This window comes from Monodon monoceros, unplaced genomic scaffold, assembly GCF_005190385.1.
Source record: "Monodon monoceros isolate NGI ecotype Baffin Bay Population unplaced genomic scaffold, NGI_Narwhal_1 Contig2671_ctg1, whole genome shotgun sequence".
NCBI lineage: Eukaryota > Metazoa > Chordata > Mammalia > Artiodactyla > Monodontidae > Monodon > Monodon monoceros.
Window position 1 is genome coordinate 3,249 of NW_021698584.1, and position 25,907 is coordinate 29,155.

At 48.1% G+C, this 25,907-nt stretch overlaps 2 protein-coding genes across 4 annotated transcripts; one reads left to right on the forward strand and one right to left on the reverse strand.

The window, feature by feature from the left end:
* LOC114898186 (translation initiation factor IF-2-like) lies at positions 1–14,513 on the reverse strand. Its single transcript, XM_029227341.1, has 4 exons — positions 14,082–14,513; positions 4,681–4,825; positions 1,783–1,887; positions 1–491 (listed from the first exon to the last, which is right to left on the reverse strand). The coding sequence occupies exons 1-4, from the start codon at positions 14,511–14,513 to the stop codon at positions 484–486; spliced, it is 690 nt and encodes a 229-aa protein (XP_029083174.1). The 3' UTR covers positions 1–483.
* On the forward strand, positions 14,401–25,830 carry LOC114898017 (unhealthy ribosome biogenesis protein 2 homolog). Of its 3 annotated transcripts, none has more exons than XM_029227058.1 (4): positions 14,401–14,690; positions 16,484–16,622; positions 17,964–18,140; positions 19,849–25,830. In XM_029227058.1, exons 2-4 carry the CDS (start codon positions 16,497–16,499, stop codon positions 23,524–23,526), a joined length of 3,981 nt encoding a protein of 1,326 aa, XP_029082891.1. In that variant the 5' UTR covers positions 14,401–14,690; positions 16,484–16,496; the 3' UTR covers positions 23,527–25,830. The 3 variants fall into 3 exon arrangements, with proteins under 3 accessions (XP_029082891.1, XP_029082973.1, XP_029083053.1); XM_029227140.1 differs by having other exon boundaries at positions 14,401–14,623; XM_029227220.1 differs by lacking the exon at positions 14,401–14,690 and having other exon boundaries at positions 16,541–16,622; positions 17,948–18,140.
* The last annotated feature ends 77 nt before the right edge of the window (positions 25,831–25,907 follow it).

A 25,907-nucleotide genomic window follows, 5' to 3' on the forward strand; every position in this document is an offset into this window, starting at 1 on the left:
CCTTCTCAGTTTTGAAACAAGACAAGAAATTGCATAGGAAAAGGCTGATGGAGACTATTACAGTGACAGATTCGGAGCTTCCGCGTTGCCTGGCTCCCTCATCAGAGGGCGGGCCCCCATCAATACACTCTCCTGCAATACCTAGCCCAGGACAGTCAGAGCCTCACGTAAGTACAGGATGACTGAGTGAAAGAGAAGGGCTGAAAGACGCCAGGCACTTCTTTCTAAACCAGCTTCCTCACCACTAGGTTGATGAGAGAAGTCTCTCAGGGAGAAATCATAACCGTATTTAAAAAAACGAGTAAAATAACTTTCTAAAAACTGATTTAAAAAAATTTAAAAATTGCTCAAAGCCTCAAAAACCAATGCCAATAATGAAAAATAACTTGATTATCTCCAAGTTCTTGCTTACCTCTGAATGAAATCCTTCTTATAAATCCAATTTTTCTTTTTCTATCTTTAGTGGACATGGAAAGCAGCTGATCACTGTTCTGAGACATTTAACATTTATACGATGTGAGGATCTTAATGGAGTTTCTTTCTTTCCAGTTTAAACATAATAAACTTTTTATTAGACCCTTAGTCTTCGCAATTTTTTCATCTTTGTAACAATTCAACAGAATGAATCCCATCAGTCAACAACTGTGAGACTGATAAGATGACCCTCTTTAGGGTTTTATTTTGTAATCTTTATTTCCTGTAACATTTTGGTCATTTTGCCCGACTACGGAATACAGGAAATGTGGATTCTTTCCTTTAAAATACTAACCATTATAAGGGTGAAGTAAAATTAGGACAACTCTAAGTGTGCAAAATTAGGTCTATTATTTTGGTTTATATATTGATCACTTACTATGCCCCTTTACCATTAAAAATTATTAACCTGAGGGTTGTTCAAATAAGAAAAAAAAAATAAAACAACTTCAAAGTATTTTAACTATAATTTTCTACTAACCAATACATGCTAATTACTCTCCATCCTTGGAGGACAGAGAAAGTTTTGTATTTCTTGTGCCTCAAGGTGTTTTGTATCAAGTACTCAACAAAAGACTTTGATTAATAACCAGAATCAACATGGCCTCGCTTAGTGTAATGATCTTTCCAACGTTAAAATTACCATCAGTCACCTTAGGACTAGACGAAATCACTTGGTTTTGCCTCTGAACAGCCTTCTTCACTTTACATACGAGGAACTAAAGGCCCCAGAAAGGCTACATGACTACATTTTTTAGAGTGATTAATTTAAAAAGTCATAGAGTGAATTAGAAAAACTCATTAGAACTCATATCTACTGATTCAGTGTGTCTGTGGTTATCACAGCACCCACAAACTGGACTAAATTACAACTTCTAATTTTTTGGTGTTGCTGATTCATGAGGATTACTGTCTTGCATTTTTGGAAATAAGGGGAAAAAAACCATTTTGAGATGTACTGTATCACTGGTAGTGATATCAACGTCCATTTCACACCTGCTGCATTTAAGGAGGTTTCCCTACATGGCTGACTGAGCTTCTACTTATGCAACACAAGTCACAGTCACTGTGTTGAAGGCCATGGACAAAACAGTGAGTAATGCACCCAGAGCTCTGCCCTTGCACACTTTAATCTCCTGATTTGACTCTCTTGGGAGTTCCAATAGACCATAATTGTGAATGCAAGGCCTGCGTTCAATCACCTTTGAATCCCTGGTACCTAACACCAGAGCTGGAACACAGATGGTTCTGAGGGAAATTCGCAGCACCCTTTTTTAACAAGAGAAGGGGGTCGTGTGGAGTACTTACCGGTGAGGAAATTCCGCAGCCGTCCGAACTGCACTTCATATTGCTGGGGCTCTGCCTGGCAAGGGGCCGCAGACACTATGTTGGCACAACCAGATTCTGATTGGACTAAGGAGGAAAAGATACATAAGATGGGGACGGCAAAGACAATCGCCAGCCCAAAACGTGGCAGGATGGATGGAAGGAGGCGCAGCTGTAGCATCTGACATCTCAGCCCGTTTTCAAAGTACGTTGGGGCTTCTGGTTAAATGTGACCGACATGCCTACCCCACCCGCTCCTGACACCCAGTGACGTGACAGCAGAGGAACGACAGGTATAAAGCACAGGGTACGCGAGCTGGACGAGAGAGGAGAGGCACACAGGCTCACGAGAGACTCCTCTGGACGCATCTGACCCCAGGACCTGACACTGTACCATCGTGTGCCTTGGGATGGGTTCATCTTCAACCCCCGTGCTGGGCATTCAGTGGGCCCTTTCAATCTGGAAATTCACGTCTTTCAGTTCTGAGAAACTTTCTTGAATCATTTTGTTGCTTCCTCTCCTGTGTTCTCTTTCTGGGACGCCTACAATTTCGAGGTAGGTCTCCTGAACTGACCCTTTAATGTCTCCCAGATTTTCCATTTTTTGCCTTTCTGCTCTACTTTCTGGGAGGCTTCCTCAACTTTCAACCCTTCGAATGATTTTTCAGTTTCACTGTCATGTATTTATCTGAATGTTTTCTTCTCTTAAAATAGCAGTCTCTTCTTGTTTCAAGGCTATCAATGATGGTAGTTTTGAAGTTTTTTTTTCTCTCTGCTGTTTGCTTCCTTCAAGTTGCTTCTCACTGTTTCCTTCCATTTTTCATATGAAGCAGATCAGTTTCTTCCAGGATCTGACAGTCCCTAGTTATCTGAAAGTGAGGCACCACAGAGCTGATGAGAACTCTGGGCGTGCGCTTATCACCCAAGAGGACCTGGATGGGCAATTCCCTGCTGGCGATGTCTTTAGGTCCATTCTGTTGGGCAGGACAGATTCACCAGGGGCGAGGCTTTTAATCACCTTCCTGGACAGCAGGTGCCTGGATGGCAGTGTTCTCGGCAGCGAGAGGAGGAAGGAGGCTGGAGTCTCAATACTCAGGATGTAAACATGCACTTCATCGCCATTCTGTGAGTTCATGCTTTCTAACAAGAAAAGCAAAATTCTCCTACCCTTTCTGCTGGGGGTGGGGTGGGGGACCTCACAACTGGAGAGAGGCGGCGGGGGACTGACGAGCCATCTTCAACAACAATCTGGACGAACACCGACGTGCGTGGGACGCACGTGGGAAGGAGGAAGCAGGAATGTAATTAATGCAGCAGGGCCGAGGAGACACGACGGAGAGCATCGAGAGGCGGGGAGACAGATGGGAAGAGAGTCAGAGCCCCTCCGGGAACTCGGACACACGCTGGAAGGCTGCGGGCCCTCCTGCTGCCCCGCCGTGAGGGAACCAGTCTCAAGTCCTACAGTCACAAGCCCTCAAAGGCATCCTCCCCTTGCCATTCCGATGACCACCCTTTAGCTCAGGCTGTCCTCACCTCTCACTGGATCACGCTGCAGCCTTCTGACTAGCTCCCCTGGCGCCAATCCGGGCCTTCCCCCGTCAACACTGCCACCACAGCCATCCTCCTAAGACCCACATCTGATAACCTGGACACCCGCCCCCAGCTTTGCCCCCCAATAAGCTCCTAACGGTTCTCTGGAAACTCAGCTTATGCCTTCTACGATTTACTGACCCCTGACTATATGCTGGGAACCATGAGACCTTCTGGGAAGCCCTTGTGACCTGCCGGCCGACCTGAGAGCACCACCTTCTTTGCTCATATGGAGGCTGAGCAGCCCTCACGGGACCACGTCACGCCGCCCGCATGAACTCATCCGCCTGCCTCAGCTGACTGTAACAGAGCTCCTCGGGAGCCAGGGTCGAGTCTTAGCTCTCTCGAGAACTTCTCAGCACCTGGCCACCAGCAGACCTTCACGACCATCTGCTGAACGCAGATGTAAGTATTCCGATTACTCAATCAACAGAAAAACCTAGGACAAAATCTTACAATAATCACACTTTAGAAGCTTCCCGCTTTTCCTGGTGGTTTTCCAGGAACACTGACTCTCCTAATACGCCATCGTATCGAAAAGAAGACAACTGAGAACACAAATTTAACAGTGCTGCCCTACTGTCTATCAGCAACAGCACAGGCTCCAATGAACACAGGCCAGCGGGAGCTTATCAAAGGCCGTGACGGCGAGTTTAGAAGGAATTACTCTGGTCCTGTACACTGGCCATCCTACTAGAAACATTAAGGCTTTCATGAATCGATTCCGAGTTCATCGCCTGGCCCTGTCCTTGTCAGGGGAACCCAGCAGAGTCTGAAGGCGAGGGAGAGTGAGTGGGTCTGACACTGAAGGGAAGGAGGCTTCCCCTGAGGAGCCGGGCTGAGCTGGAGAAGGCACTGCCACCTTAAGCTCCCCACACCTGGCCATTTAAAGACGCTCATAACCACCCTGACAGCACAGCAGGAAAAATTTTTCCAAGGTTTTTCTAAAAAAGAATCCAAATCCAATTTCAAAACAAACAGCAGAAGCAAAAAGAAATGTTAAAAGTCTCAGGAACACGTGTATGATACCAACATTTCCACCCACTGATCCCAAAGGACTCATCCACCTGGAGAACATGCCTTCCACGGGTGAGGCCCAAGCGATAGGGGAGGGGACACGTGCAAGAGGGGGACAGAGACCCTGGCCCTAGCTCACGGAAGGAGAAAGTCTTACACGACATCAGGTACAGCTCAAAGCCCCCGGGATCCTAAAGGAGGACGTGTTGGGCAGGGGGTTTTCAGAGAGGCATTTGGGCTGGACGCTGCCTCCGGGACGGGGGTGGGTGGTACCTGCGAGGCTGGTGGCCATCTCCTCGGCGCTCTGCGACAGCCGCAGGCCTTGCTTCAGTGGGCCGTCCGCGTCCCCGTACTGCCGGCGTTTGAGGTAGCAGGACACGGCCATCTGAATCTGCTCGGTGCGCACCCGTTTCATGACCTGAGGGGGAACCATAGGGACAGCCTGACGTCACGCGCGGGGAGAGGCCACGCGGCCAGTCTCCTGGCTGACTTGAGAGCCTTAAGACCAACCTCACCCTCTCTTCCACTTTATGTACTGTCCCGATGAAAACACGGCCAACTTCAATGATGGAAAACGGGAATAGCCTAGATAATAAAGCCCCACGGGACTTCCCTGGCGGTCCAGTGTTAACACTCCGCGCTTCCACTGTAGAGGACATGGGGTTGATCCCTGGTCGGGGAACTAAGATCTCACATGCCTAAGTGTTGCAAGGTGCGGGCCCCCCCCCCCCAAAAAAAAGCTCCAGATCCCCGGCAAACTCCATTTAGGACCACAATTTCAATCCGCTCCGAGGAATTCCAGGGCCCTGTGTTACCGGCCGCCCCTCGCTCAGGGAGAGGGGTTCAGGGAGCAGGGAGCCAGCCAGAAAGCAGGCAGGAGGCAGCACGAAATCAGAGCCCTGAGACATTCAGAAACCAGGTAAAGAGGTGTTAGAAAGTGAGAAGTTAATAATGGGGAAAGGGAGAGCTATGTTTTCTCTTAGCAGTCAGGAAAAGGCTGCTGGCGCTGAGTCAAGGATTTGAGCAGTGTGTTTTCATGTCAATCATACTGTTTACCTCTTTTCACGCTTTATTTGTAACGCCAGGTACAGAAAAGCATCAACATTGTAAGAGGGTATGTATATGTGTTAGAAAATGTCTCATGAATTCTTATACGGAAGGAAATGCACTCAACAGGGGTAAACAACTTCTGATAATTCAAGCTAAGTTGGCGGTTTTCCCTCCAAAAGGACTATTTTCCTTGACTGCTAAATTTATTATCAAGAATGAAAGGAACCCCTGACTGCCATGGGCCTCAAATACTCCTTTGCCTGGAGTAAAGAATACTGCAGTCCAGATGACCAGTGACAGCTGAATGAATTTTCTAGGTTCACTTCTGTGATGTAAAAAATATTTTCTTCTTCAGGATCAGAATATCGTGTCCATTTTGGAATGCATGCAACATTATCCATACACATGTGATGGTCCCCACCAGGGTAACTTTCTCTAAATCAAGGACTTCTAATTTTTTTGTGTGTGGAAGATGTGTTTTTGATAGTTTATTTGGATGTGTTTAAATTTTCAGTTTCAATTACATGCACTGGCCTTCTCCTTTGTGATTTCCTCCATGTTTTTAAGATTTAAAATTCCCCCCATTCCAAAAACCTGTTATTTTTTCTTTAAATATTAAAAAAAGTTTATCTGTATCTAATGTTTATCCATTGCAATTTCTTTCAGTGTACAATATGTGGTGAATAACCAAACAACTATTTTACCCAGATACTGCGGCAAACAAGTTGTTCCAAAACCATCTGCAAATAAATAATCCTTCCAAACTGATTCATGGTAACTCTTTTAAAACACAATCTGAAGATCAACTTTTCAATTGCCTAAGTCACACAACAGAGCAAACAGTGAAGGCTGGAGACATGCACACACAAAACCACATATATTTATATACAAATATAAAATGTTAAGACATCATAAATGTATTATTTTAAACCAGGTATAAAGAATGATTATATTAGCTATGCATTTCATTTCTGGATTACCAGAGACAGTATCAAATATTTGTTAGAAAGGAGGGGCACTGGGTCTGAAATGATTGAGATTCAGTGATACAGTGAAACAGTAACAAATTTCCTCAAACTGAACCACCTTTCACTATGGAATTTGCCTCACTTGGTTATGGTGTGTTAGTCTTTCACTGTATGACAACTCAGATTTTTTTTTTTTTTTAATTTTTGGCTGCGTTGGGTCTTCACTGCTGTGCACGGGCTTTCTCTAGTTGCGGCAAGCGGGGGCTACTCTTCGTTGAGGCAGGCGGGCTTTTCATTGTGGTGGCTTCTCTTGTTGCGGAGCACGGGCTCTAGGCGCGCAGGCTTCAGTAGTTGTGGCACGTGGGCTCAGTAGTTGTGGCTCGCGGGCTCTAGAGTGCAGGCTCAGTAGTTGTGGCACGTGGGCTTAGTTGCTCTGCAGCATGTGGGATCTTCCCGGACCAGGGCTTGAATCCGTGTCCCCTGCACTGGCAGGTGGATTCTTAGCCACTGCACCACCAGAGAAGTCCCCAGATTATTTTTTAATTAAGATTTTTTTTCTATTGCTCATACAAGAATTCTGAGACTTTGAGAGTGGGGATCACTGCTCTAAGTATTCACCTGTCCATTGATGAAGACAGATAATTGTTTCTTTGTGGTTACTAATAAGCATTCCTGTACCAGTTTGACTATTTCAGTGATTCTCTATGGTTTTCTAACCTGGTTACACATAAGAATCTCCTGCGAGTGTGTGTATAAATAATTTCAGCCTTGGAGATTCTGATTCAATGTAATATTTAGAGAAAAAAATTTAAGTGCACACAGAGACTGTGAGAGTACTACCCTTTGCCAGTTTGGACCCAAGTCAGAAGCAGTCAATCCACCAGGCTCCCACCCCCGGCCCCGCCACCACACGACCCTACGCCGCTTGCTAAAGATGCTTTCAATCTAACTTCAAGAGTTCTTAGTCTCCAAGCTCTTCCAAAGCAGCCTGATGCCTTGTATTTTGGCTGGGACTAAAACTTTTCCAGACTTCCTACTGCCGATCTCTTGTTGCCATGGGAGTGCATGCTTGTATCAATGTGTGTCCCTTAGTGTTTCAGGTAAGATGAGAGTAAGAGGTCATCTCTCTAACAGGAAAAAAAAAAAAAATGTGCACAGGAAAAGACATGGGAAAACTGACACAGCAGACCCTGCAATGCCAAGTGTCCCCAAGGTGGGACAATGTATATGCATATCTGAAGAGGAGGGGAAAAGAGAGAGCGAACAGAAAGCGATGAGAATGAACAATAGTAAAAAACGGGCCATATTGGGGATTACTAGAAACTAGCTGGTAAATACCGATGCTAATGAATTTGCCCAAATTAGCTGTTTCTGGCTCCAAACCACCATGTAGGACAAGGACCTTCCCTGAGGGTGGGCTGTGAGCCAGCTGCAGGGCCAAGAGTCTGGGGAGGAGGAACGCGGGCATTAGTCTCTTTTATAGCCACACTCAACTGAAATACCAGGGACATTATCCAACTGACTGCCCTGGACTTGATTCCAGGGCACACATATTTCAAGTGAAGTAAATAATAAATGAAATGGGGAAAAACCCTACAAACCTTCTTAAAAACAGACCTATCTTTTGAGAGACTCAGACATGAGACTAACACTGCAATTCCAAGTTACCTGTTTATCTTTTCCCATAATTATAAAATCTTTTAAATTTAAATTGAGTTTCAATCTAATTACATCTTTGTTAAAAATTTCAGGGTTTCCCTTAATTTTCAATTGACAGAAAATATTTTAACTTTAAAGTTAAAAATAGATGATCACATACCTTTCTTTTCATGTCACATTATTAGGATTTCTGGAAATTAACATGAGGATTCCGACACAATATGTATCTATTTCTCATGCATTAATAGTTGCCTACTGTTACCAAAGTTGCTACAGAAAATGAGGACATGATCACCTTCCTGCCTTAAAGTAACAACTGTGCAGGAAGAACCACTCTCTTAATACTCTTTGCTGCAGCCTAACCCCACCCACTTATGTTCAAATGTGTATGGTTGGTGGAGGGTTGCTCGGAGAGACACCCCCAGCCCAGCACTTCATGGGCTAAGCACTACGCAATTCCATGAGATGCCAATAGAGTACTATATGAACAGTGTGTCTCCCCCTGCCCCTCAGATATAAGGTGTCAGCTTTGAGGATGAATGAGTTCAAAACAAATCCAGGCAAACTCACCACCACTATCCTCAAATCAGTTCCCCAACTGAGTATACGGACAGTAGCTAGGTGTTTCTGTTGCTGTTGTTTTTTAAAGTGTATTTTTTTTCCAATTATAAATTTATGCTTAAAAACAGATAAAAATTATTTTGTATTTTTTCTTAACTGAGAGGTCATGTAAAGTGCCTAGTAGGTGCTCATATATCAGCTCTCTTCTCTTTCCTTGCAGTATTCTAAGTGCTTATAAAATCCATCAAAAGGTCACTCTTAGTAGCACCTACAAACCTAATAAGCTTTTGCATTAATCATTGTGATAAAATGCTTGTGAAAATAAAAATCGCAGCTGAAAAATAAATGAGCTCGGTTTCAGTCATACATGATATAATTTTTAAATTAGGTTGGCCTTTCATATTCAGGCTTTGCTCAGACACAGACGTAACATGAATACACTTGAACTAAAACCTGTGATCTTTCCCCATGGAGTCCTAAGAAGTAAATGGCACACGAACAAGGCTCACAGCTGCGGGCTCAGGATGCAATGTAGAATCTGGGGGTTTAATTTGGGTAGGAGGGTTGGGGGTGAAGCAGAAATCATACAGCCAGGCAGACAGATGCCCCTAGAACTTGACTAACATCAGCTGGGACCTCCATAAAGTCCCTGAAGTCTTTCGTTGTCAACTACTTCCTTTCCCTGCAGCTTCCTACCTGCAGCCACCCCCAAATCTGCTCCAGTCTCCTTACTCAGCCAGCCGACCCTGCTTCCTATGTCAGCGGGCTATTTACTAAGACATGAGATTCCTCAACTCTTGTCAAATCTGTCACTTTTCCCCACTATTTACATGGCTTCTAGGCTGCTGAACACGCCGCCTCCCCTGCAGGCAGGTCTCTGGCTCCCCTCTTCCACCCTTCACATTCCCTGCTGACACAAGACTCCTGCAGTCTCTAGTCAGAGCACCTTCCTGAGCTCAAGTCTACAAGACTTCTCTACCTGGAAGCTGCAAACATCTGAAATTTGATGTGCTCAAATTCTCTTCCTTCCATACGTCTTCCTTTTCCTAGTTTTCCCAGACAGCTTAATGGTGCCACCATCCACCAACAGAGAAAACCACAACCAAAACCAACCAATCAAATGAAAACTGTCATCTTAAGATGCTTTTCTCTATCTCTCTTCCCCTCACTTCTAAATGGCCATCGACTCTTTATTCTAAACAGGACTCTCTTGGAGCCATTGTGCTACCATATCCTCACTGCTGCGATCTGACAGCGCAAATCACTTCTCACCTGGACTATTCCAATGTCCTCCTACTACTCTAGGCCAACCTCAAACACCCTTTTGAATGCAGCCAGACAGAAAGACTGACTATGCTACTCCCATGCTTAAAATCATCCTCTGCACCCCATGCAGACTGCCCACTCCTGCCATCACTGTTCTCTAGGTCCCCCCACCAGATGGAGAGTTCCCTAGAACAGGGCTTTTATCTTGGAAATCCACATTAAAAGTAAAGTGAGTGTCATCTAGCTTCTGCTTGGAATTCTTGACGGTTTACTTTAGGCACATGACTTCTCTGGATTTTTATGAACCAAGAAAGCCACAAATATTTGATGCTTACTTCAAAACTATTTTAGGGCTCAGAAAAATTATTTCTATACAAAACCTTGTTAACATGGAAGAGTATGGCACAATTTATAGAACGGCTACCTACATTTACCGTGTCTTACGTCATAAAGAATACCTTTCACGTGGGCTCCATTTACAACCACTGTAGACAGAAGAAACAGGATGCTGTGCTCTCAGAATAAGGGGGATATGGTTTCCTATGTTTATCATTCTCCCTGAAATGGAATTCAAATGCAGCAAGGTTTTGGAGATGCTTTAATGGCACTGAATCCTTTATGTGTGTGTGTCTCACAGAGCAGCCGGATCACTTTTTATTCTAGAGTAGTACTGCCCATAGGACTTCCTGCAATGAAGGAAATGTTCTAGGTCTGCACTGTTCAGTGTGGTAGCCACCAGCCACAAAGGGCTATCTAGCAATTAAAATGTGGCTAACGCAGCTGAAGAATTGAATTTTTAATTTTCATTAAGTTAAATGTAAGCAACCACACATGGCCCGTGCTTTCTGTATTGGACAACACAGTTCCAGAGCATGGCATTACTTTGTGAAACTAAAGCAGCAGTGCCTTGACTTAAAAATGGCAATGCACAAAGTCTTGCAAAACACTTCTGATTCCTAAATTGCCAAATCTCCAAAAATTAGTATTTTCTTAGTAAAAATGGAGCTACCTTTTTATTACTATCAAACACTCTAAGGTTACTAAGATACATATACATTTACATACATCTTACCAGAAAGATATCTTATTTGACTGCTAAACAAAGATTTATGAACGGGAGTTTTCTACAGTGTTTTCTAAAACTTGCCAGTACACAACATTCTTGAAACCTTCTTAAAGTTAAAATATGAGACGGGAAAAAGGAATTCGTTTCAGTAGACAAACAGAGCAGCAGTTACTTTCTGTAAAACGTTCACATAAAAGGCAAGCTCGAACCTAAGACAACTTTACCCCTGCAATGAGAAAATTAAAAAAGAAAAATTTCTGGCTAACTTAAACTAGAAAAAAAACCTTTAGGACTGTAGATCAATTAGTCAAATGTCTGCTTATAATCTTTAATTTATTAACTTCCATGTATTTTAAAATATAGAAGGCAACACATTAATTCATGAAACAATTTTACGCCAACTATTCACTTACATCTTCAACACCAGCGTCTCTGTAGTCACTGAAGCCACTCTGAATCATCAAATTCCATTTTCCAGAACACACCATCTTTGCTCCTACCAAATCATCTATGATACAGCACTTGATGCTCTCGCTGGAAATCTCAACGCAAGCCATCAATACCCATTCAGGTGGCAGAACTTTTTAAATTTATCACTTACTGTTGATACATTGGTGGTATAAATATCCCGAACTAGCAAGGACTGAGATTGTTTCAGTCCAATATGTATTTCCCAAATGGCATCTTGTTGTTGGAAAGAGTAATTGCAGTGCCTGTAACAGGAGAGACTTAAACATGTGGTACCACCCTCTTTTCAGAGGGATACTTTGGGGGGAATCCTGCCTTGTAGTCAGGCATATACAGTACATCCTTGAAGATGCTTTTTAAGAGAGAAGGTTGCCTGGAATGATCTGGTTTCTTCATGCCTTCTCAGAGCGCTCTTTAGGCTTCCAGATTTGGATTCAAATGCCTGCCCCTGCTAAGCAGTCATTTTCCTTTTGGAGTCACAGGCAGACACAAAGCTGCCAGGACAAGTGGCTGGGCCTTCCCTACTTTTAATCCCACACCACTACAGGCACAATCTTTCCAAACAGCTAATCTGATGCCATCTGCGCTCAGCTTAAAAACTTTCTCCTTCCTTCACCAGTGTGGAGGATAAAAAAATCGTCTCCACTGTGTCACCTTGAGGTTACTCTTATCTGCCTTTGTTTACAAAACAGGTGGGTACCACAAGGCCTTCTCGCCTTAGGGGTTTTGGTCAAGGCTCCTCCATTAACTGTAGGAACACCCCAAATGGCACTCCTAGCTGGTTTAGCTAACTCCCACTCATGCTTCACAGCCTAGCTTGGCCACTTCTTCCCCAAAGCTTCCTTGAGCCTGATCCCTTCCACCCACCAAACCCAGGGACAAACCTCTATCACAGGAATCACCATACTATTTGTTTCCTACACCGCCACTACTAATACCTGGCACTTACTGAGTGTACATCACAGGTAAGATACTATTTTAAGTCCTTTACGTAGACTATCTCGTTTACGCCTCCCGAGAACCCTATAAGCTAGGGAGCATTCTTCAGATAAGAAAGCTGAGGCTTAAAGAAGTCAGACAGGTGCCCAAGGGTCCACGGTGCCAGGAGGGGAACTTGGGCCCCCTGGCTGCATGGTCTGAGCTCTTACCTTTTACAGTGTCTTGCTGCTCAAAGGCTTCTCTCGGGAAACACAACAGTGAAAGCTTACCAAATGCTTGTTGAGAGAGTGATCACAACAGTTACTACCTGAGAAGCTGGCTGTCTGTCACATGGAGAGGCTAGAAACGGTTTCTAGCACGGTCCACTGGGTAATGCTGGTTTAACAGAGCGCCCCCGGGGCTCCCTTCCAGCTAAAACGAATCATCAAATAAACAAAACAAACAAACAACAGCCCTTTCTCCAGAGATGTCCTTCATAGGTATTATGAAGGACATCTGTTTGCGAAAGTAAAACCAAAAAACCAGTGACTGAATAGTTAAGAGGAGCCTTTACCTAGTTCCACAGTGATAGAACCAAACAAATTTCACACATTCAGAGGGAGAAGCAACAAAACTATTCCAAAACACACAAATCTGCTTTACTGTTGATAACAAAAAACAAACAAAAAAAATGGTCAAGGCAAGCCCACTTTTTGGTTTGCCAATTTAACACTGATTTTTAAGGCAGGAATGATTTATAATTGACAAAAATCAAAATTACATTTAACGCAAAAACTTTAGGCCTACGAGGAACCTAGAAAGTATTCTCTGCCAAAAAAAGAAATTGTAATAGCTGATAACTAGTATTTACAGAACACTTCCCACTTGTCAGGCGTTTTCACATTCATTAATCCTTTTTTGGGTATCCTTTAAAAGGTCCAGTTTATCAGTCATTACCTCATTTTACTGAAGAGGAAACGAAGGCTCCGAGAGGTTACAGATAGTAGTTACATGGTTTCGACCTGAGGCCGATGTAGTCACCAAGCCCCCTCCGCTGCAGAAGCTTCTCCGAGTGTAAAGCTATGGCTCCAAACTCCTCTTCCTACTCCCACCCTCAAGCAGAGCGGGGACCCAGACCGGGGCAGCCACCGTGTCCGCCCTACCCCGCAGCGCTAGGTCACCTAAGAGTAGACGGCCCCCGCCCGCGCGCCCCTCCCAGCGCAGCCCCGATTCCTGCCAGCCGGGTCTCCCTTCCTAGACCTCCACCTGCAAAGTCAGAGATCAGCGCTTCCAGCCTGCCGCCGCGGGGCACGAGCCCAGGGCGCTCTCACCGCTGTCGGGAGGGCAGCACTTCCGCTGAGCCTCCTAGGACACCCGGTCCCTCACCCTCGGCTCCCCCGCCCACGTCGCGCCCGGGCGCTCAGGGCCTCGGGGCTCCGCGGCGCGCACCCCGTACGCGGCTGTCAGGGGCGCGGCCGCCTTGCGGGCGCCCTTGCAGGTGGGCATCGCCGCGCTCGCCCGCGTCCTCCTCGCCACCCTGCGCCAAGTTTCATCCCGACTTCGGCCCACAGACACTTCCCTCTCCCGTAAATGAAGAAGAGGCCGGGCCCGCGCTCCGGGCCTCCAGGCGGTGCCGCCCGCTCGCCCCGCCCCCACCGCCCAGGCCGCGCTGCCGCCTGCGCTGCCGCCCGCGCCCTCGGCCCGCCGCCCGCACTCACTGAACATCCCAGGCGGCTCCCGCTCCCCCCGCCGCCGCCGGGGTCGCCCCGCGTCCGCCTCCGTCGTCTCCGCGGCAGGCTCGCGCTCCGCGGCCGGCTCAGCCGGGCCCCCGCGCCCAGTGCCCCGCCGCCCCCGCGGCGGCTCTGGGCTGCAGCCCCATGACTGATTGACGCGGAGCCGCCGCGGGCTGGGCCGGGCCGCTCGGGCCTCGACGCGCGGCCGTCTCCGCCAATGGGCGCGGCGCCTCGGCGCTCGGCTGGCGATGCCTGGCGTGCGAGCCGTCCCGCCCCACGTTCCTTCCGCCTGGTCCAGCGCCGCCCCGCAGCTCCCAGCGCAGCCGGAGTCCGGAGGAAGGAGCGCGATCCCCCACGTGGTGGCCCCGGAGTCGGTCCCGCCGCTGCTGCGGCCGTTCGTCCCCGCGCGGTCCCCATCCGGGGCTGGCCGCCGGGAGAGCTCCTCACCCGGTGGCTGCCCTCCGCCCCGCCCGCCGCCCCTCACGGGCGGGGTCTGCGTGAGTTCCTCACCTGGGGGCGGCCTGCAGGTGAGCCCCCTTCCAGCCGGCCCTCCACCCCGCCCGCGGTCCCTCCCAGGTGACCAGGTCCCTCCAGGTGAGCTCCCTACCTGGGCATGGCCCTCCCACGCTGGCTTGCTCCTCCGGCGGCCCCTCTCCTCGCTCCTGGCTGCTCGCTTCCTTCTGTTCCGCAGGGTTTAGCGTGGCCGCGCGAGGACGGACGCGGCTTTGCGGTCCGCACCGGGCTTTCCACGCCCGCTCGCAGGGATCTTTGCGGGCACCAAGGGCCCAAGGTTGACAGATCCGGGAGGGTGTATGGGGCGTCTTTGTAGCCAGTTCTGCAGATACTTTTAAAGTACTTTGTAGCTGTCGCGATGGCTGTGTAACATTGAATTTAGAAGTTAAATTAGTAGCTGTTGAATGGATATTGGACGTTTCGACAAAGGAAGACTGACAGCATTTGGCTGTTCTGGCCTCTTGTAATAGTGAAGGGTACCGTGCTGAACCTAGCTGTCTTTCATCCGATGTTCGCTCATTCCCTGTAAAGATCCCTATTGAGAATTAGCTCTGAAGGTAGGTCTGTAGGATTTCAGACCCCTTAGATTTTAAAAATCCAGCGATTCAGTTCTCAGGATAGCAAATTGTTTTGGTTTGACAGTATTTAAATTGGAATCACGGGGCTGCGATCTTTTCTCGGTATTTCATTGGCCCTATTTTGTTGTTATTTACGATAATTTTATTTCAGTATTAAGTATCATGAAAAACTTTCTCCCTTGAGGAACTGACTTGTTTACTTTTATGTAATGAAAATGACTTAACCTGATATGTTCTCCCCTTTTTACTATGGTTTTTAGGAAACTCTAAGCTACATTTACCTCAGTTTTATAGGATTATAGGTTGTTGGTATGTTTGTGTTCCTTCTTTATTCATAATTGTATCCTTCCAGCGTTAATCGTGTAACTATATTCTGTAGAGTCTTAGAAGCAGTGTGTGTTGGTAAGTTTATGAAGTTACTGTTGCAGCTGAAAAAACATTCTATCTGTTGGGACTGGGTTTGTACTATATTTCTTTTGTACTTGGAGAAATATTACTATTTCCAAATACTGCTTATTTATCTTTTTTTTTTAAAGATGATGTTGGGGGTAGGAGTTTATTAATTAATTAATTAATTTTTGCTGTGTTGGGTCTTCGTTTCTGTGCAAGGGCTTTCTCTAGTGGCAGGCGGGGGCCACTCTTCATCGCGGTGCGCGGGCCTCTCACTATCGCGGCCTCTTTTGTTGCGGAGCACAGGCTCCAGATGCGCAGGCTCAGTAGTTGTGGCTCACAGGCCTAGTTGCTCCGCGGCATGTGGGATCCTCCCAGACCAGGGCTCGAACCCGTGTCCCCTGCATTAGCTGGCAGATTCTGAACCACTGCACCACCAGGGAAGCCCTATTTATCTTTTTAAACTGTTCAGTGGGGTGGGTCCTAATATATACTCTATAGTATGTATTAGAATATTTTTGCAGAAACAACTCTTTCAGTCTAAAGCCATGTGTGAACGAATCTTTTCACAAGTAATTTGAACACTTTGGGTTTTGTTCCATTGAATTCCTGCGCACTGACCTCTGAGGATGTGATGTTTGATCACAGCAGGAATACTTGTATGTGTGTGTGTAATCCATCGTCTGTTTGAATTTCCTCCAAGAAACTCATGGACTCAAGCATCTTATGTATAAACTTCTGCCCAACAGTGTTTAATTCATTAGAAAAATATTTTTAAAGGAGTATAAGTTATGTAGACAATAAGTTACATAGTGTTCATTTTCTGCTGCCTATTAAGTTTGACCTTAATATTCTGGTCCTTTATATTAAAAAAATATAAATTTTTTCCATTGCTTTAAATTGTAGGTAAAGCGCAGCAATGGCTGCTGTTTATTCTGGCATTTCTCTAAAACTTAAAAGCAAGACTACTTCCTGGGAAGATAAACTAAAACTAGCGCACTTTGCGTGGATTTCCCATCAGTGTGTTCTTCCAAATAAAGAACAAGTAAGTTTAATGTGAAAGTTACATTTCTACAACCTAAACTAATGATCACTTATGTAAATTACATATTGACATTTAGTTAAAATTTAAAAAGATTAAAGGTTGGGAAAGGAAACATGGTTAGAAAGTTAAAAGTCCTATCAGTGAGATAAAGTAAGTAGTTAGGTATTACATTAACAAAGTTTTTCTGTTACAAAACCTCAGCATTTCGTTTATGTTTGGAAACATCTCTTATATTCTGAATTAAATATGTGCATCAGTGAGCAAATTAGGATTTAGGTTACAGAAGTTAAGTTCTGAGTCTGTTGGCAGCTTCATTTGTTTGTAAATCCTAAGTGATGCTCCATAAGCAATTCTTGTTGGTGCTTTGTTAAACGTCTTTGGAACTTGATGAATCTCGAAGGCTGGAAGTAGGGAAGCTTTAGCATTTGTAGTAAACTGAGGGGAAATAGATTAGAAACCGGTAGATTAGAAACAGATTAGGAACCCAGAAAGACATAGCTCTTTGTTAACATTTCTCAAGCTTATCTGACTAAGAAAAGCAGTTAATACAATGGAGACCGGGATGATGAGCTCACGCAGTTACTCATTTGCTCGTATTAAGCAGCACAAAATGTGTCAGGTGGATTACAGCCATTGAAATGATGAGGTCCAGTATGTAGAGCACTAGCAGAGCTAGTCGTTTCTAAATCTGGCTGCACCTGAGAATCATTTTGGCTGCTTGACCTGGCAGCGGTGGCAGGCCATTTCATCAAGGTTTCCACTACCCTTCTCCAGAGAGAGTTTTTTCCTTTTAGCGTTTGTCACTATTCGTGTTGTTATTGACAGTTCTGGTGTCCTGAGCTGAAGCCTCACCACTTTTCCTTGTGTTTATGAATAAGGAAACACGTCACAATAATGGAAACTTTATGTCCAGCCCTCCTTTTAATACAGCACTTGTGAATCATTTCATAGAAGACTCTCTGTCTTCTGAACAGGGTAAATAGGTTTAGGGATGAAGCTGCAGTTAACTCGGGAAGCCAGGACACAAACCCTGGTCTTCTGACTCTGCATTTTTGCTTTTGTGTGTCATTCCTTTTGTGGCCATTCTGAGCAATTGTTGTTGTGCTTTTAACTTGTAAAACTTGGAAGCAATTAGTTAGAAGAAACCGTTTCTCTTGAAACTTTTTATTGGCCCCAGATGGAGACACACTTAGTTTTTTTGATTGATTCTTTAATAATAAATATTTTAAGACACCAAAATGTAATATAATGTTACCAAAGATAAGTTTTAAAGGAGAGTTTCTCCCCCCTGGCAGTTGTATTTGGTTTTTCGTTTATTTTTAAAGTATATTCCAAATTCAGGTATTACTTGATTGGGCACGACAGTCGTTGGTTGCGTTTTATAAGAAAAAACTTGAACTGAAGGAAGACATTGTCGAAAGGCTTTGGATCTATATGGATAACATTCTACATAGCAGAAAATTGCAGAATCTCCTCAAGAATGGAAAGACAATTAACCTTCAGATTTCCCTCCTCAAGGTAATTAACAGTTTCCTGTGTTATCCTGTAAGTGTTGCAGGTATCTCTATTGATTTCTTGTTGATGCTGGAGGCTTATTTGTCTTACGGTTAATGATATGAAGATACAGACAATATCAAAGTAGGGGAGGAGAAAGAAATAATATTTTTAGAGTTATAATAACGACTGATACTTATTGAATGCATATCGTATGCTCTACACCATGCTAAGCACTTTATATTATGAAAAGCTTAGAACTTTTTCGTAAAGTGGTTAATTACCTTTTTAGTTGGAAAAGGTAGCCGGCAAATGACGCTACTTTATGACTTTTTTTTCACCTTTCTGCTGGACTGGAGGGAGGTCAAAGGCCAAAATCTGGATGAGAATTTCCTCAAAGGTTTTTGGCTCCGTGATTTTGAAGTCTCAGGTCGGGATTATAAACTTCACTGTCAGTACTGAGTATTTTGAAATACTGTGAGAATAGCCGGTGACAATAAAAAGCACGAATAAGGAGTACTGAGTGTGGGCCAGGTAACCTGCCGAAAGTCACACAGGAAGTAAGTGGCAGAGCTGGGATTTGAACCTCCATCTGTGTGATGGCAAAGCCTGTGCTCTTGCCTCACCCACACGAGCGTGTGCGCAGGAGAAAAGCAGTAGAGGCTGGGAACAGAAGAGTTAAATGGTTGGTGCCTGATGGTTCATAGGCTTTAGTGGTTCTTGAAATTATGCTCTAAATTGTGTCACTTTTTAAAATGATAGACCAGTGGTCACCAAAGTGGGTTATTCTGAATGGTTCTTTGGGAGTGTGGGAAGAAAATCTTACATCTCTGTATGTTTTTTAAAAAGTCACTTTAATTTCTATGTATGCTTTATAATTATATAAGATACTAGTGCTATAGCGCATACATATAATTTATAACCTTATCGGGTATAAGTGTGGAAAAAGTTGTATAATCAGAAAAATTTGGAGATCACTGTAGTGAGTGTGCTGGCATTTAAGTATGTGATATCTTTGTTTCGGCTTTTCCAGAGCCAGCAGTTACTCGGATGGAGATAAACACATCTGTGTCCTTGGGCTACTGCTAACTTAATACCTAGGATAAATTTGATTCTCAGATGCCGTAAGGCTGGGAGCAAGTCACTTAGGCTATAAGTGAACTTTGGAACCTGTCTGGCCCTCATGATTTCTGGTGCTTGTGAATTTCAGAATTTTGGAAGCAATACTGTGGGTTTGCTGTATGTTAAGTAGTAGCTGGCAGCGTTTACTTTCCTCTTTTAAGAATGCCTTTTGCTTTGGCTTTTTAAATACAAACAGTATGACATTATAAAAATGTGTTTTGGACCACAGGATCATAACCCAAGGCCACTGTCCATCTACCTGTAGCATCTAAGTTGAATTATAGGTTTAGGATCTAAGAAAAAGTGAAATCTTAGGAGTTTAAGCCTTATAAAACTCTGCTCTTTAAAAAGGGACAGCAAATTTACAAAGGCACTGAGCCCCTTCCCAAGTTTATACTGGTAGCAGATGGATGTGTGTAGGAGTTAAGACAGGTCCTCTGCCTTCCTTTGGTGCGCTAAGGAAATGCCAAGTTCATTTAGATGTGCGAATCTGGGCATTTCTCTCATTCAGATGAGAGCAAGGAGTGAGTTCACTGATTGTGTTGTATTTTTTGTGTGTACGTGTGGGTTTAGGGTCAGTGATGAGTTTTCTTTCTTTCTTAATGGTCAGATCATCAATGAGAGAATGGCCGAGTTTGCTCTCTTGGGATCTCAGAGGAGCATCTGTGTTGTGCTGAGCTGCTGCCAGGGTATCCTCTCGACACCCGCCCTTGCTGTCATCTACACGGCCAGGCAGGAGCTGACGGTCGACCTGCTGAGCCAGCTGTGCTGGTTGGCCTGTAGGCAGCCGGGAGCCGTGATGCCCCAGTTGTTCGAGGTTCTTCACCTGACCCTCGGCCTTTACCTCTCGATTCAGCGGCAGCAGGTCAACCCGAGACGCACCTTTGGGGAGGTGACCACACACTTGCTCCAGCCCTGCCTGGTCCTGAGACACTTACTCTTGGCAGGCACGTGGACCCAGGCTGGCCAGGGCCTGCTGCAGCCGGCGCTAGGCCGGGACATTAGGAGTCAGATTGAGGCCCTGCTTCGAGGTGGAGCTTTTCAGGCCGAGCTGCTCCCTTCCTACAAAGAGGAGCTCTTGGACCAGCAGCAAGGTGACACGAAGATGGGGGCCATGAAGAACCTCCTAGCGCCCCTGGGCACCGTGATGGCCGGGCTGGTGGATGCCGGCTACTGTGAACCGTCCCTTCAGGCTGCTGTGGTGGCCAACTCCGTGGCCCTGCTGTACAAGCTCTTTGTAGATTCTTACCTCAAGGAGGGGAACCAGCTGCTCTGCTTCAAGGTGCTCCCTCCGCTGTTCGGTTGCTTAAGGATTTCCCACCTGCGGGAGGAGCAGCTGCAAGCCCTGTCTGCATCTGACTGGACCGTGGAACTCCTGGCCTTGGAGCAGCTGCTAAATTCAGTGGCCAGTAGTACCATCTACAACATTGCCACTGACCGGATTCGGCACGGGGAGACTCAGTTCCGCTTCTACCGCCGTCTGGCCGAGATGCTGCTAAACCACCCACAGGCCCCTGTGCCAGCCTGGTTCCGCTGCCTCAAGGTTTTGCTGTCTCTGAATCATTTGATTCTGGAGCCAGACCTGGATGACCTGTTGGCTTCAGCTTGGATCGACGCAGAAGTCGCAGAGTTGCGGACCCAGAAAGCCCAGGAGGCGCTGATCAGTACACTCTTCCAGACGTTCGCCAAGCTCCGGCAGGTGCCCCGGCTGTTCGGGGAGGTGCTGGGCGTGATCTGTCGCCCCGCGGCCGAGGCGCTCAGGCTGCCCGTGCTGTCTGCGGGCCCCGCTGCTGTGCTCCGCAAGTGCCTCCCGGATCTGCCCCCGAGCCAGGTCCTGGACGCCTGGGCCCTCATCCTGGAGAGCTTCCAGTCTCTGGTCCTGCCTGATTTGCAGGGTGACATGGACATGGCCCTGAAGTCGCTGTCACTGAGCTCGCTGCTGCACTGCGTCATGGTCCACGCGCGGAGCCTGGATGGTGACTCGCCCCTGCCCGTGGTCAGGCGCACGCGGCGCACCATGGACGAGACGCTGCGGGGCCTCGTGAAGCCCCTGCTGGACCTTCTCTGCAAGCCCCAGCCCTCGGTGCCCGAGCCCTGGCGACAGAGGGTCGGTGACTCTGCGCTCCTGCTCGCCCATACCTGGGCCCAGGTGGACACTGTGCTGGGCTTGAGCTGTGACCCGTATCGCTCTGAGCCCGGGGCCCTCGCGGGCACCGCCCCGGAGCCCTCGAGCCTCCCCCTGCTGCTCCCGGGCATGGAGGCCAGGCAGTGGAAGGAGATAGAGGAGTTTGCGGCTCAGTCCGACTCCCTCGGCAGGTACTGCTTGGAGCAGCTCTACCTGCAGAGGATGAAAAACACCTTGCTGCAAGCGAGCGTCCAGTCTGAAGAAGCCCTCCTCGCTCTGAGGCGCGATGCCGCCTACATCCTGGGCTCCGGGAGAGCGAGCCTGACCCGGGGGACGACGGCCTCCTGGGACGGCCAGGTGGGGACAGTGAGTGCGCTCACCTACCCCGTCGCCCACTGGCACTTGGTCGTGTCCAATCTCACGATCTTAGCATCCTATCTTTGTCCAGACGACCTGCGGTACCTGGCCGACATCCTGCTGAGAACTTTGCCAACGAGCAAAGCCCAGGAAGGCCCGGCGGAGGAGGAGCCAGACATCACACTTGAAGAAATATCGAAGGCCGTCCTTCACAGCCCTCTCCTCCCCGAAATGCAGTCCCTCCACTCTGCGCTCTTACTGCGCGTGACTGCGAGCTGCACCGGCATCCTGTGTGCTGGCGCCCAGGGGGGCCCTGCTCTTCTCCGCCAGCAGCTGCCCTGGCTTTTTGAAGGGGATTATGCGGTCGTGGCTCACGGGGAAAGCAGATTTCCAAAGGTCGGATCGGAAGGTGTAGAGCCAAGGGGAGAAATCGCCCAAAACTTACTCTCCTTGGCCAGGGGTGACTCCCCCGTCCAGCTGGAGGGAGAGAAGCTGGAGAGCATTCTTCGGCTTTTGGAGGTTCTTTCTGCTCTGCAGCTGGACAGCCTCCCACCCCCCTGCCATGTGCATTGTGTTCTCCTGCTGCTGTCCCTGGCCGGCACCATGCTGGGCAGTTCTTGCTCCCCCTCGCTGACCCTCAGGTTCTTGATGACGTGCTACCGGCTTCTCGGTTACCTGCAGAGAGGGAAGAGCGCCCAGTCGGTGCTCAGGGTCATGTACGTTAGCGATATCTTTGAGATCACGCTGACCTCCTTGTTCAAAGCCAGTAGGAGGTTTCTTGTGGACGTGGACGACCCCTCTTGGCTGGAATTCCTCCAGGTGGTGGGGGCGTTCTTAGAACAGCCACTGCAGGTGCTCCTCCAGAGGAAGCTCAGCCCGGAGCTCAATTTTGGGAAAATCCTTGCGTTCCTCTCGAGTTCCCAGCTGCGCCCTGAAGCAGCTCCAGGCACACGGTCGGAAGATCAGACACCTCTGGGCCAGCAGCTCCTTCTGGTGTCCTTAACCAAGCTGTGCCAGGTGCTGGGGCCTTTGGTCAAGGAGCAGAAGCAGCACGAGGCCCTGGAAGCACCGCGTGAGCTGTTGCAGGCAGCCGTGGTACAGGCGGGGGCCGTGCTCCAGCTCTGCGCTGCCCGCGGGGCCCGGGGCCGCCGCCTCCCGCCGCCTGTCCTCTCGTCGGCCGCCTCGCTCTTGGAGGCCGATGTGGCCCTGTGCTCCGGGCATGGCGGGACGGACCACGTGCTGCTGCCCCGTGCCGCCCTCTACCAGGCTGTCTACTCTCAGATCCTGTCAGAGTTGCCGGCTCTAGCAGGAGACACCCCATCTCTCCAGGCAGCTGTGCAGTTTTTGACTCTGTTCTTTTTAGCCCCAGAACTGCACCCTCAGAAGGAGTCTGTGTTTACCTCTGTGTTTCAATCTGTGAGAAAAGTCCTTGCAGGTGAGTCATTTTCTCTTAAGCTAGTTCTGTACTGTAGAGCTTTTGGTGAGAGGTCACTAAGCGGCAGCCAGGTGAGTTGCTCCCCCTCTCCTTTTTGGAGCAGGTCTGCATTTCCGAAGGTACCACACGATGACCTGGGAGAAACTCTCCCTCCCCGGAGTTTGTTTCCGGCGTCTGCCTTCTCTGCACCTGTAAGAAGTTACCTTCACAGTTGTTTTACCTGCTTTTTAGACAAACAGCAGCCTTCTAGGTATATTGTTTTGCACTTCAGTTTTTCACTTATTTTGGAGATTGTTCTAGTTTATAGTTTTGAACCACTCTTCTCTGTTTTAGCCTTTTTCTGTCCTGGCCCCAGAGGTCAACATAGATAGTTTCATCTTTATTCGTAGGCCCTTCAGTATCAGATCTTCAGCGCCATCAGTGGACTTCAGAAAGATAAAATCTGCCAACTTTTCAAAACTCCAAGTGACTTAATTTATAGGGAACCTCATAAAATTCCTTGAGGGCAGGACAGCGTCCCGCAGGTCTCAGAGTGGTACCAGGTGTCGCGGGGCTGTGGGTGCTGATTGGACAGAGGCTCAGCCTGTGATGTCATCGCAGTGTTGTAGTCGGATGTCACCCTTGCAGGCCAGCTAATCAGGACTGAAAACCCAGCCGGTGTCTTCATTCTCTCCAGCAGGACAGTCACTACCTGCTGTCCCCGAGGTCAGAGGTTAGCAGGCTAGGGTCCGTCCCTAACTTGAGCTCATCAAGGTGGCACTGTTCCCAGTTGGCGTGGGTCCATTTTCTTCTTGTTTGGTTGGCACCGAGGTGGAGGCTAGTCAGGGTAGTCCTCTGGGGTGGGGCTGGGGAGTCTGCCAGCCTAGCCCAGCCATCACAGCACACACAGGTGTTCTCTGGGCCCCGTAGGAAGCAAGGCCGCCTGGGCCACGGCCAGGGCTGGGGTGCTGTAACCTGAAGGACACTCTGCCGCCCCCCTTTCTGATCTGCCCTGGTTGTGGATTGACTGAAAGGCTTCGGTCTCACGTGTTCTGTCTCACCCTGTCAGCTACTGTCTTAGGGAATGGTGTCACCTTAGTAACGGGGGCTGAAATTCAGTCCTCTGTTAACACTGGTTAGAGCATTCTAAACGAACGTCCTAAGATATGGCCCCCGGTGGTCCAAAGCTCTGACCCTTCTGCCCCTTCGTTAGACAGAATGCAGTGTCCCCCTTTATCCCTGCAACCCCCTGCAGAACGCAGTGTCCGCCTTTATCCCTGCAATGGAGGTGGCCCCTAAGTCCTAACTGTGTGTCCTTGGACTGGTGGTACCTTTGACTTTGGGGGCAGAGCCGCGGTCGGGAGTGAGGCCAGCCACCCCACTGCTTCCCCAGATCGCAGGCCTGAGCACTGCCCCAGGGCCCAGGCCTCAGGCACCTGAGCTGTTAGACTGGGCCTGGAGAAGGGACCAGGGTGGTGGGAGGTCTGGAGCAAAGGCCAAGGGGGGAGTGGCCCAAGGCTTTGGGCTGGGAGAGGGAGGGTTAAGGTGACCACCTGGGTCCTCGGGGGTGATTCAGGTAGGTTTCAGCTCAGAAAAATGAGCATTTTTAAGAAATGCTCTCTGACAGGAGGATCAGCTGCCTCAGTTCAATGATAAGAACCCATCCGTTTTAAAAACGCTTCATATACATGTGGAACTGTGTCCTCTGGCGATGAATGAGCTGTTGATTTTGACTTGTCTAATTTAGTAAACAGACATTCACACAAGTTACCTGAGTCACAGGGTGAGGAAAGGCTCTGAAATGACCAGAGCGGTGGATTGTGCAGGCAGGCGAGGCCTCCGCCATGGGAGGTGGGTGAAGGGAGGGCGGGTAAGGTGGCAGTGCTGACACTCAGCCTCCCGGGGATGGGAGTCTGCGGTGCCCTTTCTTTGATGTGCCAACCGCAAGAGTTGGTGCTGTTCTACCCATTTCACGGATGAGCAAATTGAGGCCCAGAGAGGTCCTGCATCCAGGATGTTACAGTTTGTGGAACACTTGGACCTAGATGTTCTCTCTCGAAGCCTTGGTCCCGCCCTCCCCCCGTAAGCAAAGACTGGGGCGGAGGAGGGTCTTCTGCAGTGTGGGATAGCCTGCTGGCTGGAACGGGGCTGCAGAGTTACTCTGGAGTCAGATTGCAAAGGGCCTTGAACTCCCTAACCTGGGGACACTGGGTTTACTTCAGAAGGCTGTCCTGCATTAAGTGGGAACAACTGGGTGACTGCAGCGGGCAGTCCCCACAAGCTTGGGGTTCCTTCCATCTCTTCAACATCCCCGTCTGTGTTAAAGCACCACCCCACCCCTGTGCCCCTATTGATTTTATAAAAGAATATAAGCAAAGTAGAAAAAGAGTATAAAGAAAGTGCCGGTCACCTGTCTCTCATGGTCCAGAGACAAGCCCTGCTGAACATCGTCTTCCTCCTCATTCTCTCGTGCTTTTCTTCGGGCTGGGTGCAGGGCACAGGTGCCGCGGGCAGGGCACAGATACTGCAGGCAGGGCACAGGTGCCATGGGCAGGGCACAGGTACCGCGGGCAGGGCACAGGTGGCACAGGTACCGTAGGCAGGGCACAGGTACTGTGGGCAGGGCACATGTGCCGCGGGCAGGGCACAGGTACCGCAGGCAGGGCACAGGTGGCACAAGTACCGCAGGCAGGTCACAGGTACTGCAGGCAGGGCACAGGTGCCACGGGCAGGGCACAGGTACTGCGGGCAGGGCACAGGTGCCGCAGGCAGG

Coding starts and splice junctions, on each gene's coding strand:
- LOC114898186 (XM_029227341.1), bottom strand. CDS start 14,513: ATGGGGACCGCGCGGGGACGAACGGCCGCAGCAGCGGCGGGACCGACT. Junction 4,826..14,081: donor GGAGCCGCCTGGGATGTTCA/GTGAGTGCGGGC, acceptor GTTCCCCCTCAG/GTCATGAAACGGGTGCGCAC. Junction 1,888..4,680: donor GATGGCCACCAGCCTCGCAG/GTACCACCCACC, acceptor TTTCCTCCTTAG/TCCAATCAGAATCTGGTTGT.
- LOC114898017 (XM_029227058.1), top strand. CDS start 16,497: ATGGCTGCTGTTTATTCTGGCATTTCTCTAAAACTTAAAAGCAAGACT. Junction 16,623..17,963: donor TTCTTCCAAATAAAGAACAA/GTAAGTTTAATG, acceptor TTCCAAATTCAG/GTATTACTTGATTGGGCACG. Junction 18,141..19,848: donor TTCAGATTTCCCTCCTCAAG/GTAATTAACAGT, acceptor CTTAATGGTCAG/ATCATCAATGAGAGAATGGC.